The sequence below is a fragment of the Amphiprion ocellaris genome, chromosome 3 (genome assembly GCF_022539595.1).
Source record: "Amphiprion ocellaris isolate individual 3 ecotype Okinawa chromosome 3, ASM2253959v1, whole genome shotgun sequence".
Classification (NCBI taxonomy): Eukaryota; Metazoa; Chordata; class Actinopteri; family Pomacentridae; genus Amphiprion; species Amphiprion ocellaris.
The window spans coordinates 25,383,054-25,402,559 of record NC_072768.1 but is presented as its reverse complement, the minus strand read 5'-3'; the positions used below and the strand labels follow the sequence as shown (position 1 = coordinate 25,402,559).

Below are 19,506 nucleotides of genomic sequence, written 5' to 3'. Positions count from 1 at the left end.
AAAGCTGCTGCCCCCGCGACCCGACCCGGACCAGCGGTAGAAGATGGATGGATGGATGGATGGATGGATGGATGGATGGATGGATGGATGGATGGATGGATGGATGGATACACTGACATTATGGTACAAGTAAATATTAGCATTGTTCACATTTCTTTTTCAAGACCTTTGCAATTCACCCTGACATGCAGCCAGTCAACTTCTGGGCCACATCCTTACGGATGGCAGCCCATTCTTGCATAATCAATGCTTGGAGTTTGTCAGAATTTGTGGGGTTTTGTTTGTCCACCCGCCTCATGAGGATTAACCACAAGTTGTAAATGGGATTAAGGTCTAGGGAGTTTCCTGGCCAGGGACCCAAACTTTGGATGTTTTGTTAACCAAGTCACTTAGCAATAACTTTTGCCTTATGGTAATGTGCTCCATCATGCTGGAAAAGGCATTGTTCGTCACCAAACTGTTCTTGGATGGTTGGGAGAAGTTGCTCTCGGAGGATGTTTTGATACCATTCTTTATTCATGGCTGTGTTCTTAGCCTTGGCTGAAAAGCAACCCCACACACGAATAGTCTCAGGATGCTTTACTCTTGGCACAACACAGGACTGATGGTAGCACTCACCTTTTCTTCTCTGGACAAGCTTTTTTCCAGATGCCCCAAATAATCGTAAGAGGGATTCACTAGAGACAATGACGTTACCCCGGTCCTCAGAGGTAATCTGATGTTATTTAAGCTATCTTATCTCCAGCTCAAGCACACCAGCTCAATGGCAAGTCGAAAGATCAGAGTAATTCAGCCACACACGCTAGAACCGGAAACTATTTCTGAAGAACTATAATGATACAAAAAGCCCCTCCGTTTGTTAGGTCTGAATATGTGTTTCTGAGACTGTCATGATGGAAATTCTCAATCATGGTGTTGAATGCTTATTACTCCAAGGAACGTGGCAGCTTTGTGATGATTGGCGTTGGTTTGTCTGTCCGTCTGTTGGCAACATTACTCAAAAACGGAACAACAGATGTTGATGAAATTGTCAGGGAAGGTCAGAAATAACACAAGGACCAACTGATTAGATTTTGACAGTGATGCAGCTTGTAGTCTGGATCCACAGATTTCTTAGACTTCTGTATCATTGCCCGACAGTGGCACAGCATCACTGAACTACGACTACAAGTGAACACAACATCAGCTGCCTGCTGACGATCACAGGATTGTGATCCTACTACAAATCGACCGCTGCGGACCACAAATTTTTCTTAAAGATTTCATCCATTGGAAATCATACAACTGAGCAGCCTTGGTGGACTACTGCGCTTTTTTTTAATTAAGAAAAAAGATGGCAGCAGGTTTTATACAGTGACTTAAAATGGTAAATTGTCACAACTTTAATGAAAAATAACAGTTTTTATTACCTTCGAAGGTGTACACAAATGTTTGGTAGCAAATATACATATATACAACTGTCTTTAGAAACAAAGATAAGGAAAGTAAAATTTACATCAACAGCAGATTACTTTGGCACTTAAAGTTCTGGTTCAGAGGACAATAGATAAAAAAAAAAAAAAAAAAAAAAAAAAAAAATCTGACTAAAGATGAACAAAATAAATCATTGTGACCGACAGGGTGAGTTTGTGCTTGTGTGAAGTGAATACTGAAATGCTCAAAAGGCAGTGGGAGGTCAGATTTAATGAAAACAAGTTGGGCTAACTGTGTTTCTTTGCTCAATTTTTGGAAACAACTGAAAATTTATAGTAAAATTTGGTGTCTGAGGTTTCAGAGTTGGATAGAGACGTCCTACTTAAGCCTAACTTTGCTGGGCTGAAATACAAGCATACATACCCATTTTAGATATAGATTTTAAAAAGCTGAAGGGCTCCCTATGTTGTTGCCTACACGCTATTCACCAGCTGCCTTCATTGTTCCAAGTGAAACAGCAGCAGAACTCTGAAAACAGAACATGACACGTAGCTCCTCATTTACAGCAGTCAATCTTCCAAACCATCTCATCAGTTTTAGATGATCAATATTAGGTCACCTTTACTTAATTGTCAAAGTAATGCATCATTTCTGTGGTGACAGGACTTCCCAAATTTTCGTTACAAAGCTGCAGAAAGGAGCTGCACTGACAAGGTAAATATAAAACCAAACCGTGAACATAAGAATGGAATTTGCTTTTTGGATGGATTAGGTTTACTGATTAGCCACCAAGTTTTAAATCTGAACAAGAAATGCTTATACTCACTAATTCCAGGAGGGAATCCAACTACAAAGTGATGATATGATTTGGAAAATTAGCCATGGTGATTCATAATATACATCAGTGACAATGGTCTTTAAAAAGTTTCCAGTTAATGAACCAAGATGTAACCCTTTTACTACAACTGACTTACAATTACATTAAACCATTTTTCAAATAATGTTGCCATTTTGTAGAAATCTCATGTTGTGTCACTTTTCCAGTCATTAGCTTTTATTTCCGTATAGTATAAAAGTCTATTAAGCTGTGTAATCCATCGCAGTGGACATGAATGAATTCACTTTAAAAGTTACATTACTGTTGCACGTACATCCCAACCATCACAGGATTTGTAAGGCTGATAATAATTGAGAAGGTAATCTGCAGATGAAATGATGAAGAAAATACAAGTCAGTTGCTGCCCAGACTTGATGTTGACTGTGAAGGATTAGAAAACTTACACAAGTTTGAAAATCCTGCTGAATGCTTTCACTACTGGTCAGAAATGAATGGGAATAGAACCTGAAAATGAACAGCAAAAAGCCTAAATATACCTGACTGGTAATTAAGGACACACAACTTGCAAACACGTTGGTGTGTCAGTCATTTTAATTGTAAGACTGACAGTACTTTTCTCCAAAGAATTGCTTTAGTCAGATTCAAAACAAGAAAAAATCTGTTGCTGTCCACAGCCCTCCAACCACTCCACCAGCTGAGGTGACTGGGACTCTGCTGACAGACTGACCATATACATTATTAATCCAACTTGACTTATGCAAACACAGTCATACTATTTTGAAAGGAAATGGGTCCATCACACCCCTGGATTGAAGCTTCACACTGTAACAAATGGATGTTCGGTTAAAAAGGAAGGAAATTAAAATAATGACTGAAAGGTTTCCTCAGGCCCATCACTTGAAGTAATCTGTTTTTTTGCATGTGTAAACATACAGATAAAAGTTTAGCAGCATTGTTTCCCACAGTTCTACCCAGACTGCTTCCTCTTCTGGTGCTCTGGGCCTGTGGTAAGGTTTTGTTTTTTTGGTTTCTGGTTGAGACCAGCAGCTCCCATACACCAAGTCTTACTCATTCATTCCCACTTGTAGAGCTTCAGCATCTTCTCCGTAAGCGTAGCTAGAAAGTGCTCGCCGTTCACAGAAAATGGGCTGATGTCCAACACCGGGAGGTCAGCTGGCAGCTTCTGGAGTAGAGAGCCACTGCCGGCATCCCACAACTGAGGAGGAGGAAAACAAAAAATACAAATACATGAGGAAGAGTGAGAGAAAGTGGAGGGTGGAGAAGATGAGAAACTGGCTGGCGTTATTTCCAGTCCAAAATCTAATCACTTGGTCCTTGTGTCATTTTTGACGTATGCCGATCATCACTTAACTCCACTGCATTCTTGGCGGAGTAATAAATCATATGCTACTATTTCTATATTTGCACTCTAAAGGGCTGTCAAAACTTTAAACAACTGGCTAACATTAACCCAAGCATTAGGGCGGTATCCACCCTCGTTTTAATACCTGCCTGTAGATGAATCTAAAAAGAAATCATGTGAAACTTTAGGTGAAGTGGAAGTGGCATAAAACCAACAAAACAAGGGGAAAAAAGAATAAACTAAACAAAAAAAATGTAAACTTTACGGAAATATTTTTTTTAAATTGTGAAAAAAAACCTTGGTCTTAAAACAAAAACACAAAACAAAACAATACATAAATAAACAATCACGGACATTTATGAGATACTTTGGCTTTAGGCTAGAAATAAACCTGGAAAAAAAAAATCTGTCAAGTTAATAATCAACAGAAGTCATCAAATAATGCCACAAATGCTACATATATATGTGGAAGACCATGTATATAATGGTAGTCTTGAGTATCCATGATTCCTACAAGTCAGAATTTTCTATGATGGAATGAGCGAAACATACGGGTCTTTCTCACCACAAGATTACATTTCTTATAGGTTTTCTAGAAATATGACAAAAACAGCTGGGTCACAAACAGATAACAGCAACTGAAATCATTAGTTTGGGTCATGTAGAAAATTTTATTAATATAATTTTCTTAGTGGCATGAACTCTTGCGAGCGATTATAATTGACTACAGCTGCTGACTCCTCTGAGCCGATTTAAATATATTTCTGACCTGACTAGCCAACAATCCTCACTGATTCTGTATGCGCGCACACACACACACACACACACAACTGACCATGGCGGAGTTAGACGCCTCATCCCCAGCACAGACCAGCATTCCGCCTCCGTCTGGACTCTTGAAGACTGCGTTCTTGGTGAGCAGTTTGCAGGACGCGCCTGCACTGAACGTCTGCACCGGAGAACAGGAGCAGCTGGGCAGCTGACTAGAGTCCTGCTGAGGGGTTCGGTTCAGAGCCAGCAAGACGCAGCGCAGAGATGGGTTGGAGCGTCCTGTGTGAGACAGTATTAGTAAAGCAAGTGGGCTTAACCTTCAGATAAATACCGTATGTTCTGCTCCCAGACAGCACTGATCCAGGATTCCTGCGGGCTCACCAAACCAACATACACTACCATTCAAAAGTTTTTATATATATATATATATATATATATATATATATATATATATATATATATATATATATATATATATATATATATATATATATATATATATATATATATATATGTGTGTGTGTAGTGTGTGTATATATATATATATATATGTATATATATTCATCTTTTCTGGGTCTGATAAATGGTGTAATTTTGATGGTTCTTTTTATAGGAATATCAATTTTTATTTATGTAATTTTTTTATAAACAAAAAGTTTATAATTAAGTTATTAAAATAGATATTTTTGTTGTTTAGGTTATTCCTCCTCCAAGGAGGCAGAGTCTCGATGGAGTAAAAACTTAAACCACAAAAATGTTTCATTTCTATTTATCCGCATTTTTCATCTGTCTGCAATGAATAACAGTTGTTTCAGGAGGAGAGTCCAGAAACATCTGCAGGACAGCAGGGGGCATCGAGGGAGGACCTACAGGAAGACATCCCAATGGAAAAGTGGGAGGAGGCATGTACTAAAGCACAACTGAGAACTACGAACACCTACCTGAGGCTACTGCAATACAGTTGGTTGATCCGAACGTATATAACTCCAGAAAAACTTAACAGATATAATAGCGCTATACCTGGTACTTGTATTAAGTGTGAAGGAAAAAGGTAAACTTTTCCATTGTATTTGGCAAAGTACGGAAATACAAAAATTCTGGTGAGAAGTGAAACAATGTATTCAAAATATTTTACAGATTCAAGTACCCTTAGTAGCACAGCTATTTATATTAGTTTTAGATGCAGAAAATTTGAAGATTAAAGAGAATCAACAATTATTTGTAGATTTAAGCACATTAATGTTAAGGTGGGGGGTATATAGGGTTTGAGACTTACCTGGCCTATATGTAACCAGGCAGTGTCTGCTCTCCGTCTCTACCTGGATGTCGGTGCAGCCGGAAGCCTCCAGTGGCAGGAGGTGTGGTCTGTAGGTGGTCTCGTTCACCTGCTCCCAGAAATATCCACCTTCTAGAGAGCCAGCAATTATCCCACCGCAGGGGAACGAGCTGGACGCCGCCCGAGGGATGTAGCTCAGAGATGCCACTGGACACCTGGAAAAATCAGAGTCCGACAAGTTAGGATCTCTCAAGAAAGACAGTTAATTATCTTCTAGGCCCACAGACACCACATCCACACTAATACAAACAACCAAAAACTCAATTTTTCCAAGCCACTCTTAAAAGTGGATCAATCAGAACATACTAGCCGTATGTTTTAGTGCATGTACCTGGAACGTAGTGGCTGCAATTCCTGAACATGTGTGCTGGTGTCCCTGGTGTCATAGATGAGCACTGAACCATTAGTCAGACCAGCATAGACGTAGTTACTGTTGTCCAAACACCAGCAGCAGCTCCACACTGGTTTACCGGCGTTATAGGTCTGGACTACAGTGTTCGTCAGCAGACTGCAACACACACCAAAAACTCACATTATAATCCAAGACACATAAAAACTTTAGTGAATGTGAGGTTTTCCCACGCATGTATACCTGGTCAGTTTGATGGTGTTGTCCAGGGCAGCAGACAGCAGCAGACTGTCATTCTGTCTGTTGAAGGACAGACCTCTGATCTGTTTACTGTGTATGGGAAGATACTGACTTGCCTTCATGTTCACTACACTCACTTTCTTCACCCCACAACCTGAATGGAGACATGAGAAAAGTTAGCTGTGCGAGCTATCAGGGCAGAGCTAACTGGTCAAACAGAGACCTGGCAGCCGTTTCAACTCAAGCTTCATTCACATAAGAGAAAACTTGGTGGCATTATAAATGTATTGACAGTTATTGTTGATAACTAACATGAGAAACAAAAGTAATGTTGCTGGCTTCACCTGCTTTGACAAAAAGTAGTTTACAAACAGGAGAGCATTAGTGAATAAGTTAAGAAGGAAGTGGTGCTCAGAGAAGATGGTGAGAACTAATTTAACAAAGCTCAAAGAAAATCCCAACAGCTGACACTACAGCAAAAGTTTTGTGAAATGGCAGAAAAGCTGCTTGCAAACTAATGGGAAAAAACACAGTAGGACATTCTGGGGTGTTTTGTATTGTCTGGACAAACTAAATGGCTTGCTGGCAAGCAACTCAACCAGTTGACTTAAGTCAAGGTAACAGTTCATTATCCTGTTCTTCTGCGGTTTTCAAATGTGGTGAAGATACAGACAGAAATGTACACAGAAGAACTTTTGGTCTAATCCCTCTGGTCTTCAGGGTGGAGGAACTAAAGTTCCATAAATGAAGCTAAAAAAATTAATTAATTTCTTGGTGGAAATGCATTGTTCCCTCCCTCCTTACAAAAGCTGCCGAATTCCCAGAAAAGCACCTCTGGTGATAGAAGTACGTATTCTGGCAGTGTTCAAGTCATATTATTAACCAGTAATTATGAGCAGATGCATGGAGACATACCGAGTTGCAGACAATGACTTGTCCTAGATTGATTGTGTTCATTTAGTTGTCTTTATATAAGATTTTCATTTCTTTTAAACAGACAACTTAGTTAAGGATGTTTTTACCTTGACATGTTTCAGTTGCGTCTGCAGTCTTCCTCAGAAGCATCATCTGACGTGTGATGATGTGTCTTTTTATCAGGTGACCGGCCTGACAAATTCTGACTGATCTGCTACACCCCCATTGTCCAATGGTCTCTGGAGGACGGAATTCCAGGAGTAGGGGGATGTGTAAGCCCCCTTGTGCCGTTTCATGGAATCGTTGGCCCACTTTCTGATTTCAATAGCCTTTTTTATCCACCGTTTATATTTATTGGCCTCCAACGTTATGATTCTGCACTTGTCCCAGTCCATAATGTGGGTGTTTCTCTTGCAGTGGTCCGTGATAGCAGATTTTAAGTTTTCTTGTTCGACTTTGTCTTTTAGTGTTCTTGTGAGACGTCCAGCTGTTTCTTTTTCACATTCTGTCTGATGTTCCTTTTTTCCTTGTGTTTCTCCTATGTATGCTGTTTCGCATGATTTGCATAATATTTTGTAAATGACATTAAATTTTTTTGTCCAGTTCTATTTTGTCTTTAGGGTGTACAAGTAACTGTCGGAAGCTGGTGTGGCGGCCTGACAGATTCTGACAGATCTGTCACCTGATAAAAGATACGTCATCACGTGTCAGATGACGGTTCTGTGGAAGACTGCAGAGGCAGCTGAAACATGTCAAGGTAAAAACATCCTTAACTAAGTTGTCGGTTAAAAAGAAACGCCAATGTAATGATTTGTCCTACTTAGTAGAAAAAAAAAAGAAACACGCACACAAAAAACTATTTGTAGGAACAAACTGTTCCACAACTGGCAGCTACATCAAGATCAACTGTAGTATCAACAGCAATTCAGTATTTCAGTTCATTTTAAAGGAGTCGTACCCTGCAAGCATTTATCTAAAAATATGTAACATAAGAGAAGAAGCTAACTTAGGTTAGCATTAGATCCAACTAGCTTCAAAAATGTGTTAACACTCAATTCAGAATAGTAGGTACTGATGCTGTTTTTCATTGTGTGATTGCAGTATATGAGTAAAGATTTTTGGCCTAAGGGTGGCACTAGAAGAAATCTCATAAAGTGTCTAAAATAGAAAGGTTTCATCTTTTGGGGAGCATGAAGGTGCTCTTTAGGCTCCATAGCAATCTCAACAATGTGCTTAGATACATTCCTAACCAAGGGGTCAACAAACAGAGGAACTAGCTGCCAATAGGTCAAAAGAAAGAACTAAAAAGTGATGGCATCTTACCAGGCACCAGTGTGGAGTGAGGGGAAGGTTGTGAGGCCAACAGGCAACTCAGAGGCTCACAGTAGGATAAAACCCTGCAGCCTCCAGCCTGAGACACCAGCACGCCTTTGGAGAAGCTGTACTGAAGTGTCTTGGAGCCATCCACCCTCTGAGACAGACTGAGAAGGAGTGAGGCTGACGATGACGAAGCAGAAGGGGTAGAGGAAGAGGGAACTGAGCTCCGGCCAGTCTGGGCCATCAGGGCTTTGAGCTCCTACACAACCAGGGAGAGAGGAAGTCATCACAACATTAATTTCCTGACATCATGGAAATAACATCACACGCAGTGGACACCCTTAAATTACGAAGTTTAAAAGGTGCCACTTTTTTAACCTTTCATTATAATCAGCTACGAATTACATCCAAAAGGAACTCCGTACCTCGAAGAATTTCTTTCAAAATCAAACTTTGCAAAGACCAAACTTAGAACAATTCAATATGAATGATTAAATGGCAAATTATTTGTAATTCTACAACTTATTGTAAAGTAGTTTCATTAATACTGATTTACGTTAATGACATAAATGATGCAAGAAGCCGTAATACGATTTTATACTACATTAATCCAATATAATAAATGATTCACAAAAAATAAATAACAGGGAAAATAATCCACTTTTTCACTTTGCAAGTCAATTTACTAATATAGTACCAGTCAGACACTTTGGACACACCTACTTATTCAAGTTTCTAATTTATTTATTTATTTATTTTTTTTTTTTTTTAAAAGAACAATTTGACATACACTACCATTCAAAAGTTTTTCGGGTCACACAGGCAATTTCATGTTTTCCATGAAAACTCACACTTTTATTCATGTGCCAACATAATTGCACAACACAATGTACCATTAGAACACAGGAGTGATGGTTGCTGGAAATGTTCCTCTGTATGTCGATATTCCATTAAAAATCAGCCGTTTCCAGCTAGAATAATCATTTACCACATTAACAATGTCTAGACTGTATTTCTGATTCATTTAATGTTATCTTCATTGAAAAATAATTTTTTTTTCAAAACTAAGGACATTTCTGACCCCCAACTTTTGAACAGTAATGTACATGTCACATTTAAAGTGCATGCACTCACAATGTGAGAAACGAGGGTGCACCAAATCTTCATGTCTTATTCCTTAATTGTTTGAGCGGGTCTTGCCATAATGTTGACTACTACAATACTATATACACCAATATTAAGTATACTATAGTATAATTAATGCTATACCCGATTTCATAAATTGGCACATTCCTGACTTCACAGGAAAATTAGCTATGGAAGCTACCATGAAAACACACATACACATTTTACAATAAAAGATGTGCAAAATCCCATCCATCCATCCATCCATCCATTATCTATACATCACTTAATCCTCATTACTTAATTACAACTAGAACCAAAAATAGGAAAACCCATTGACAAGTTTATTTCAAAGTTTCAGGACAAAATAAACAGTTGACACTCATACCTGCAGCTCTTGCTGCGCTTGTCCGTATTTGTTGGTGACAACCTGCAGTTTGAGTTTGTACTGAGCTGACTCCAGTTCAGCCTTCCTCCTCAGAGATTGCTCCTGCTCCAGAGATCTACAAGCACACACAAATTAAATGATTTTGTTTCAGGAGTTTTAATACTAACTTGACAAGCAACTGACCACTAGCAACAAAGGTGAGATTCTTCAAAGAAATGCTGTCAATTGGTCAGTGCCAAAAATATTCTAGGAACAAGAAGTTTTAAACTACTGGTATTAATAAGAAGACAATTCACCAAATCTGTTCATGTGCTCCTGCACTTTACATTTGCACCAGTGGGGGGCAACAACGCGCGAGTCAAGACTAGCCACTGCTGCAAAATTACAATAGTTGATATTGGCTAAGCAAATGGTACAATGCCATGCATTTTGTTTATCACTCCAAAATGGTTACAGCATCTCACTGAACCTAATGGATGTCAAACAACACATAATTTAAATGTCTGAATAAGTGACAGACATTAATTTGTCCAAAGAAAGGAAAAATGGGCCCTTTTTTTTTTTTTTTTAAAATAACTGCCTTTCAGTATTCTTAGCATTGGCATTCAAGATTCTTACAGGTTTGGGGTTTGGTGTGTTGAAGAAGAAAAACCATCACTCACTTCTTTAAGCTCTCTTGCTCAGAGTTGTCCAGTGCTCTCAGCTTTGGTGCGTACAGAAGCACGATGTCTGAACGCTTTGCTTTCTTGTTACACTAAAGACACAGAAAATACACAGAGTTAAATCATCACTATCCAGGTGTCAATGATATTCCACACCAATATTTCTGAACTTCTGGGTAGATTTTTCATACCATGTTTGACATTCAAGCACAGTTCAGTGTTTAAAAATATATGGTAAATTCCAATTGTATGTTACATACTGAATGTGTGCTATTATGTCACCAAACAAGTGCCATGAGATCGTAGTTTCAAGTAGCTCATTCAACTCCAAATTCAAAACGGTTCAATGCACAGCATGTTATTACGCAGCAGAGTTATGTGATGATTGGTGTTGGTTTGTCTGTCCGCTCAAAAAAGGACTAAGGAATTAAATGAAATTTTCAGTGAAGGTCAGAAAGGACACAAGGACCAAGTGATTAGATTTTGACAGTGATGTGGATCAAAGCCTGGATCCACGGATTTGTTCAAGATTTCTGTATCATTGCAAGATAGCCGCACAGCGTCACTGTAACTATGACTACAAGTGAACACTACATCAGCTGCCTGCTGACGATCACACGATTGCGATCCTACAACAAATTGACCACTGCGGACCATGAATTATTTAAAGATTTAGTCTGTCAGAAACCATATAGCGACTGAGTTCTGTGCTCTCTGATTGCTTTTCTTGTTCAAGCTGCAATGTGAAATCTATAAGCGGCAAAGAAGAGCGACATCTCTGTCCATTGAGGATTGGTGCAAACTATACGTTGTTTTCTCTAACACACTGAAGAAATAACACTGCATTATTGCTGTGCCGCATTTATTTATTAGATTTCTGTTGAGGAATTTCAGTGTCTTCATTGACAGGGATGATGCAGAAAGACAGGAAATATGAGCAAGAGAGCCTGGAAGTGACATCCAGCAAATGGTCCAGTGAGCTGGGATTCAAACCTGAGCTCTCTGCCCAGGGTATTTACAAATATGTAGTATGTACTCTAACCACTCAGCTTTTAGCTCTTCTCTGCATACTTTCAAAATCTTTTCTATAGCTATGAACTAAAAATGAGTTGTAAAAGTCAGAGAGTTTCACTTTTACAGCATCAGCACAGCCTTAAGGTGCTCTCAGGAAACAACAATGAAGGTATGGTTTCTATACGCAGAAAAAACAGTCACTTCATTGTTCTGAAAACTGCATCACTGCACTACTGAGAAATGCTCAGCCAAGCTTAATAATTGGTTATTTGTGATGCTATAATCAATTCAGAGCCATTTCATTCAGACGAATTTGGTCTGTCCAGCGCAGTTATGAGGTCCTTGGGGCAAAAAGTTCTGCAGGCTGTGATGTACAGGTGTTGAGGCAGGTCTATGGATGAATAAATGTTCAAGTACACACCACACGTGCCTTACTTTCAACAACATCAAGCTCTTTCTGGCCCATGCTCTCTCACACAGTGGTAAGCATGCCTAGAAATTCTGAATTTAGAAAGCTAAAAAGGGGCAATAGTCTAGTAACACAATGTTATGTTGTTTTCCATACTCTTTTTTTCTGTCTTCCATACTTATACAGATCTGGAAATGACTACTACACTGCTTAAGGAACCATGTGAAAAGATTTCTGATAAGATAGAGTGGCGTCACTGACCTGTGGACATTTAGCAGCCTGGCCCTGAGCTTTCAGCCAGCGCTGGATACAGGTGAAGCCAAAGAGATGTCCACAGCGCAGAGCAGACAGTCTGTGTTCACCCGCTGTAGTCCACGCTTCAAAGCAGATGGTGCAGGTGTCGCCATCACTCTCCTCACTGTGGGACGACTGGACTGAAGCTAGCGATGCTGGGGCCAACTAGAAAAGAGATAGTGACACAATAGATTCCATCTAAAAGTCTTACTCTTACTACTAAGAACCAGCCAACCAATGTTACAAAAATATCTTAATTCATTTACAAGAAAGTCTTGAGGCTATCTGTGCAGATAGCGCATTTCAAAGTACGTTTAAGAAACCTCTGAACTCATTCTATAATTTAGGCAAAAATTACAAATTTGAACCCTCTTTTCTGTTACAATGGCGGAAATGTGATAAAAAAAAAAAAAAACAACAACTGTTCAAAAGTTTGGGGTCACTTACACATGTCTTTATTTTCAAAAGAAAAGCATTTTTTTCCCCATGAAGATAACATTAGATGAATCAGAAATACAGTCTAGACATTGTCAATGTCTAAATGACTAATCTAGCTGGAAACTGCTGATTTTTAATGGAATATCTACATAGAGGTACAGAGGAACATTTCCAGCAACCATCACTCCTGTGTTCTAGTGGTACATTGTGTTAGCTAATGGTGTTGAAAGGCTAATTGATGACTAGAAAACCCTTGTGCAATTTTGTTAGCACATGAATAAAAGTGTGAGTTTTCATGGGAAACATGCAATTGTCTGGATGACCCCAAACTTTTGAATGGTGGTGTATGTCCAAATGGCTCTCATGCTCTCAGTTTCTCCATCAGATATGCAATACTTACAAAAAGACAATAACTATTAAAACAAAAACTTTGTGGAGTTTGGCACTGGTTGACTTGAAATGGAGTTTTTTCCAGCATGAACATGCTAGGATTAAGTTATCGTAAGTGAACCACTGGTTCTACAAAAAAAAAAAATTTCACTAGTGATTTTAGTCAATAAACGATGCTTCCATAACTTTCATATAGGAAGAAGACTATAAGGTGCTGTAAGTTATTGCAGGTAACTTAACTTGTGAGAGGAATTAATAAAATAGTTTGTCAGAAAGAAACTAGGTGGTTTAGTCTGGTAGTAACTGGCCTGTAATGAAAGCTGTGTAATGAACATGTCAAATTTCACATATTTAAAAAAAAAAAAACAATCAAATGTGGGACACTTCACAAAAACTTCATATCAATTAACAAAAAGAACAAGATTCAAGTGTATGAATAATGTAGAAATGGCAGACAATTCATTTGTGAAATTTGTAACAAATGCATTTTGTGCAGTTTTATTTTCTATGCTAAAATAACCTCCTTTCTAAAAGCTGGATTCTCCCCAAAATAAGTTCCAATAGTCTTAGTTCACCCAAAAAAAAAAAATCTGCCTTTTTAAATGTATACAATGTTGTGTTTACTGTAAAGTAACTGTAGCAGAACATCTTAAATAGTTACAACTTGTCAAGCTACATGGAGGTATGAGATCCCAGAATCAGACATAAGGGTGAGACTCTGACAGAATAAAAGCTAAATAAGGGAACATTGCGATATTATAACCTGTGATTTATGATCAAATTATGCCATAACCCAATGAATGTGTTAAAGCCAACTCAAATACCTATTTTTATAATCTTTAAGAAGTAACTAAATCAGAACAGCAACTCACTGTGAAAACTGATGTTTTTGGTTACCAGAGGAAACTGATGTTTTTGATAGATTTGATTAATATGAGGAACTGATGCTTTATGAAATGGAAATGCTTTTAAAGGTTAACTACTATGAAAGTGAGATGTTTTAGAAAGAGGTTTGACTACTGTTAAACTAAGAGGTTTTTAACCTGGTAATGAGGTAAGAAGTCAAGAGCTAAGGTGAACTAGGGTCAAATGTTCACGACAAAAGTTTTTAAGCTCGAAATAGACTTCAGGGATTTTTGTAAGTCTGACATCTGCTTCTCCATTTCCTGATCAAGGGCCTGCTCTGAGTTGCAGATGGAAAAAGTACATTAATAGAGAAGTGAGACTGAGTGGAAGGGCCCAAACAGTCCAAAATAGATAGTTTTAGTTCCTCAAACAAGGAGGAGTGCACGAGTTGGGATAGGGGAGAGATGAAGTCATTGCTCAAGTTAATTTAGTATGAGATCATTGCGTATGGTAATTAAGTGGTGCTGTCATTGCATATGCAAAACCTGGAGAGCGTTCAGTTTAGTATAAAGTACACCTGATGGAGAAGCAAGCTGGGAGTCGTTGCGAGGTAGTCACTCGATGCAAGCCAGGGTAGAAATGCCCTGAGCAAAGGGGATTTTACCATGCAACTTGGACGGGTGATTCAACATGATCTGCAAAGGAATAACTGTTCCACTTGAATTATGGACTAAAGGACTGCTCTTTCTGCACTGTTTGAGGATTACGAAAGACTTTGATCTAAAAATAACGTTGACTGAAGGAACATTACTGAACTCTATTATTTCCGTGAGGAACAACACCAGAATGGATTAAACAAAGTTTTTACTGGCCCAAACGACAAAAAAAAGCATACAAGCAGATCTAAATCTGGACCGAACCCCCTCCACTTCCCCCTGGAGCCGGTGAGCCTCGGAGGCTCGTCGGTCTTCAGGTGAGCTGCCGACTACAGCCAAGTCGACTGCTCTTCCCCTCTAAATTACATAGTCTGGGTGATTATTACTTTGCTTATATGAAAGCATAGTTCCACTTATGAGTCATGTTCAGCAATTGAAATAATATTAATGTCTGATTGATCGTTTGATGATTTATACACTATTGCTACGCCCCTGCTGAAAGATTATAATGAACCATTTATCCTGCAATTAAAGTTAAAAGATTGGAAATTCAATTTATCCCTATCACAATGATTAATCAACTATATATATATCTTCTCTGGTGGTAAAAAGTCAGGTTAATGTGTGCATTACAACTAAAAAGGTTCTGAAAGGTTACTTAAGTCTTTGGGGTCATGGGTGGCCTTTTTTAAACTTATCCCTGGGGTTTTCTATTGTCCTAACCTCAAAACTTTAACCTAGCAACTTACCAAGTGCCAAACCCGTTAAGAGGAAAGCTGCCGTTAACAGACGTGACTGGTAATTATTTTAACCACTCAAAAGTCGATACTCAGTTAGATTAATTATCAGAGGACGCGGGATAAGCGTCTGGATGGAGGCAGTGAGAAGCTAGGTGAATTTCCTCGCTGACCAGCTTAATCGCTCTTCAGAATCCCACCTGGGTGAAGTTCCTTTGGGCTGCAGGAACCGGACCCGTTAGATGGAGAGCTGGTCCAGTGATGCTCTGATGATTAATTAATTATTTAATTTATTTAAGAGAACATTGCCGACCTTAGGGTTTTTACAACTATAGTTTCACATTAGAACTTATGAATGAACAATTTCTAGCAAAAATAAAATCCAATTTAACGGATATGGATTCCACTGAGTATACTGAATTTGGTGCACAAAAAAAATTGGGTGAATATTGCTTATTTAAGCTATAGTAGCTTAAAGCTGCACACGGTCTGACCAATATACAAATGTTCGTATCGAAAAAACGACTTGGGGTATTATGCATCAGTTCAGAATAGTGGAAAAAAATAATCACAACTATTTTGTAAATTGATTTTTCCCCCACAGTTCCATTATCATTACCAGCTCTCTGTAAAAATGAAAAGTAGAGTAGCTGCTATAAAGCTAACTGTAGAAATAGAAAAGTTCCTGTTCTGTGCATTAAAATACTGGACATGAACATGATAAAAGGGGCAGGAAAGCAGAGGGATGAGAAAGATCTGAAGGTTACCTGGCCGTCCTGACTTTGAGCTTCTGTCCTCTCACCATCGGCAGCTGAACTGGAGTCTGAACAAAGAAAAATCGCAAGAATTTAAGAATCTAATTTATACATCAGCCTAATTGGTGCTAATACGCTGAAGACTGCTTTTCACAGATGTATAGAAACTAGTTTGGGTCATTTAGTACAGACAACATGAGGTGAATTATGGTCAGACTCACTGGTTGTACTGGCTTCCTGTGGTGGAATGTGCTGGATGGCAGCATTGAGGTTAGGACCAGCAGGAGAGGCTAGGTTGACAGGCTCCATGCCAGCAGCTGTTCTGTTTTCATCCCCCTCTGCCTCATCCTCAGACTCACTGCCCTCAGTGGTGCTCCCGGACTCTGGCTCTGCCACACTGGCAGCTGGCGCTCGGAGCAGAAAGTCTGGGAAGCCTCTTGACGGTGCGGCAGTCTGACTGGGATAGTGCAACCTGAGGCCCTGTCTGCAGCACAGAGATAGGTTTAACAGCTCAGGAGAACACTCATGTTTTTGACAAAATACAGGTACCGGGTGCTGGGTGTGTGAAAAGTCAGAATTGGGTCAAATTTATGCAGAGCATAAAGTTGCTGTTATATTACTCCGCCAAGGAACGCAGCGCAATTATGTGACGATCAGCGTTGGTTTGTCTGTTAGGAACATTATTCAAACATGGACTTCGATGAAATTTTCAGGGAAAGTCCATGGATTTGTTAAAGATTTCTGTATGACTGCGAGATAGCGTCACGGTGTCACTGTAACTATGACTGTAAGTGAACATGACATCAGCTGACTGCTGACAATCACATGATTGCGATCCTACTACAAATCCACCTCTGCGGACTTATCCATCAGAAATGATACAAGGAACAATTGGTTAAATTGTGGGGGTGTTTCCGAGTCCCATCTGTTCCTGCCACCCGCTACATATTTAGGTCATGTGATTCGGTGTCCGTACATAACGTGCCCATTCATAAAACACGCCTGTGCTCACCGCAAGGTCATTTTGTTTGTGGGTACATCAATATTAAATGGCCACATTCTATGTTGTTGTGATTTCTGATCGTCAGTAACTAAATAATAAACAAATGCTGCATTCCTGACAATGCCATATGGGGGATTGGACAGCCTTGGTGGAGTGCTGCACTCTCTGAGTGCTCGTCTAGTTTTAAATGCTGTGACACTCTAAATTAAAGCGCTAAATGCCTAAATTAAGAATTCTCTGCATAGTTCTGGGTACCTGAGCCTCCTCCGCATGGGCGCCCCTTGAGCTGCTGAAGGTGTAGCTGCAGCCCTGCCCACTGCCCTCTGACTAAATGCCCAGGTGGCAAGAAGTCTGGGAGGAACCCGAGCTGCTGACTGTCCTCCTTCATTGTCTTCATCATCTTCTTCCTCCTCCACCTCAGTGCTGCTGCCAGAGTCTGAGATGACAGGTGGTGCATTGGCATCCTCAGCCTGACCTACAGCAACAGCTGCAACCTCTGGCTGTACGATGCCTCCTCCCTGCAACTCCACAGGGGAGTCCACTTCCATGGCCTCCATCTGCAAAAAAAGAAGAGGTTCTTCAGTGTTGACTGGCTGTCTGTATGATCTGATATTAAAGTAATGCATTTTACCACTTTTAGTTGTGCTATTTTTAAATCCTTGTTTGCATTAGGTGTATCACTTTGTAAAATGTGTTAAGAAAGGTGGCATATAGTGTTAAATGATGGCACACTGAACTGCTACTCCTCTTGCTAGTTAATACACTAGCCTAAAGTTGTAATTCACGCGTTAATTGCAATATGTCACATTTATGTCCTCCAATAAAAACACCCGTGAATGCTCTACTGGTTGATACACTACAACCAGAGGAGGCACAGCAAAAGTCTGCTTCAAGGATTCCTCAAGTCTAACTTGCTGTCCTGCTTTAGCGGGTACTCTCATTTCACTTGAATTTGTATTATAACGTTGAAGACACAAACAAAACCCTCCTGAACTATACTGTTACAGCTACAGAAGCCTACTCTAGTGGAGACTTGGAGCTCAGACTTATCTCTCTACACTGGACAAGAAAGACAAAATTATACCTACAGAGAGAATTACGAATATCTAACGAGCAACCAGGTTGCAACGTGCTCACGGTGTTTGTGATTTACCCTGGTAGATGGTTTCACAATAGTGCCAAACTCTGCTCCAACCAGCTGCACAAAGCCAAAGCTGACATAATTTGCAAGTTGTGCTAACAGCTACATAGCTAACGGCCATTAGCGCCATGACAATGTTAACAGCTGCCGCCTGAAAATGTAGAAGTCATCAACTTACGGTTGTTCAACAAATCCCCTTATAACTCATTAGTTCAATCACGCTGTCATCACTTACGATCAACACCTTCTCGAAGCGTTCTGCGGGACAAGGTGGTGCGTTCCTAGGCTAAGCACTGAACGACAGCCCGAGGTCTGGGAGGCCTCCAAGCAATGAACGCCAACAGCTGCTGGAGATCAAGTGAAAGCAGTCGATTGTCCTGTGATATGGCTGATATGATATCAACGTTACAGAACTAAAGGGGAAAAGTGTTTTTTTTTTTACTCTTCATTTAATCTCCTTGTAACCACGTATGATTGCGCTAAAATAGCTAGCATTTGTTGTGAGGCTACTAACACATCATTTTTGTCTTGAAATGGGATTGTGATGGGCTCGATACATACGCAACGACTGTTCACGATATTAATACTACAGAAACTTTGAGGAAAACGTTAGCTCGGTGGCGACATTAACTAGCTAACATTTATCAACTTGAGCTGTGATGTGCTCGGTTGAGCTAGCAGCACAAGAGCGGTGAGAACCTACCTGAGAAGTTTTAACAGCCGCTGATTCTGCTCGGAGAGACCACACAGGGTAACGACATGACAACACAAAAAAACAAACACGTGCAGCGGATCAAGCTGCAGAGAGCTTACGGTTACTTCAGGTTCACACAGTAGCTAATTCAGCCTGGACCGCGATCATGGCTCGAATCTCCCGGCGTCAGCCCGCTTTGCCCGCCCCATCCTGCAGCGTCTGTGGAGTCTGCTGTCTTCTTCTTTAGTGGATACACACTGACTTTTAAATGCATTACCGCCACCAGGTGGGCTGGAAGATGGAACAGGGAATTATGCTAACAAATCGAAAAAAAGTAAATGATTTACAGGACACAATATATCAAATTATTCTTAACTGCATTACCTTACAGTACTTGCATTACTTCTCAGCT

General features: G+C 39.8%; 1 protein-coding gene across 4 annotated transcripts; it reads right to left on the bottom strand.

Moving 5' to 3' along the window:
* Positions 1-1,293: 1,293 nt before the first annotated feature.
* Positions 1,294-19,489, bottom strand: rfwd3 (ring finger and WD repeat domain 3). 4 transcript variants are annotated; one of them, XM_055009061.1, is made up of 14 exons: positions 19,104-19,489; positions 18,636-18,747; positions 17,515-17,816; positions 16,478-16,740; positions 16,269-16,324; positions 12,402-12,599; positions 10,718-10,809; positions 10,056-10,170; positions 8,549-8,801; positions 6,314-6,464; positions 6,053-6,229; positions 5,662-5,876; positions 4,450-4,664; positions 1,294-3,467 (listed from the first exon to the last, which is right to left on the bottom strand). In XM_055009061.1, the coding sequence occupies exons 3-14, from the start codon at positions 17,814-17,816 to the stop codon at positions 3,324-3,326; spliced, it is 2,181 nt and encodes a 726-aa protein (XP_054865036.1). In that variant the 5' UTR covers positions 18,636-18,747; positions 19,104-19,489; the 3' UTR covers positions 1,294-3,323. The 4 variants fall into 4 exon arrangements, with proteins under 4 accessions (XP_054865036.1, XP_054865037.1, XP_023119154.2 ...); XM_055009062.1 differs by having other exon boundaries at positions 18,636-18,744; XM_023263386.3 differs by lacking the exon at positions 18,636-18,747.
* Positions 19,490-19,506: the final 17 nt, after the last annotated feature.

Bases quoted from the DNA above. Each gene is read 5' to 3' on its own strand.
- rfwd3 (XM_055009061.1), bottom strand. From the start codon at position 17,816: ATGGAGGCCATGGAAGTGGACTCCCCTGTGGAGTTGCAGGGAGGAGGC. The intron at 10,810-12,401 runs GTCAGTGACGCC...CTGTGTCTTTAG, and splicing joins AGGCTGCTAAATGTCCACAG to TGTAACAAGAAAGCAAAGCG. The intron at 6,465-8,548 runs GTAAGATGCCAT...GTCTCCATTCAG, and splicing joins TCACTCCACACTGGTGCCTG to GTTGTGGGGTGAAGAAAGTG.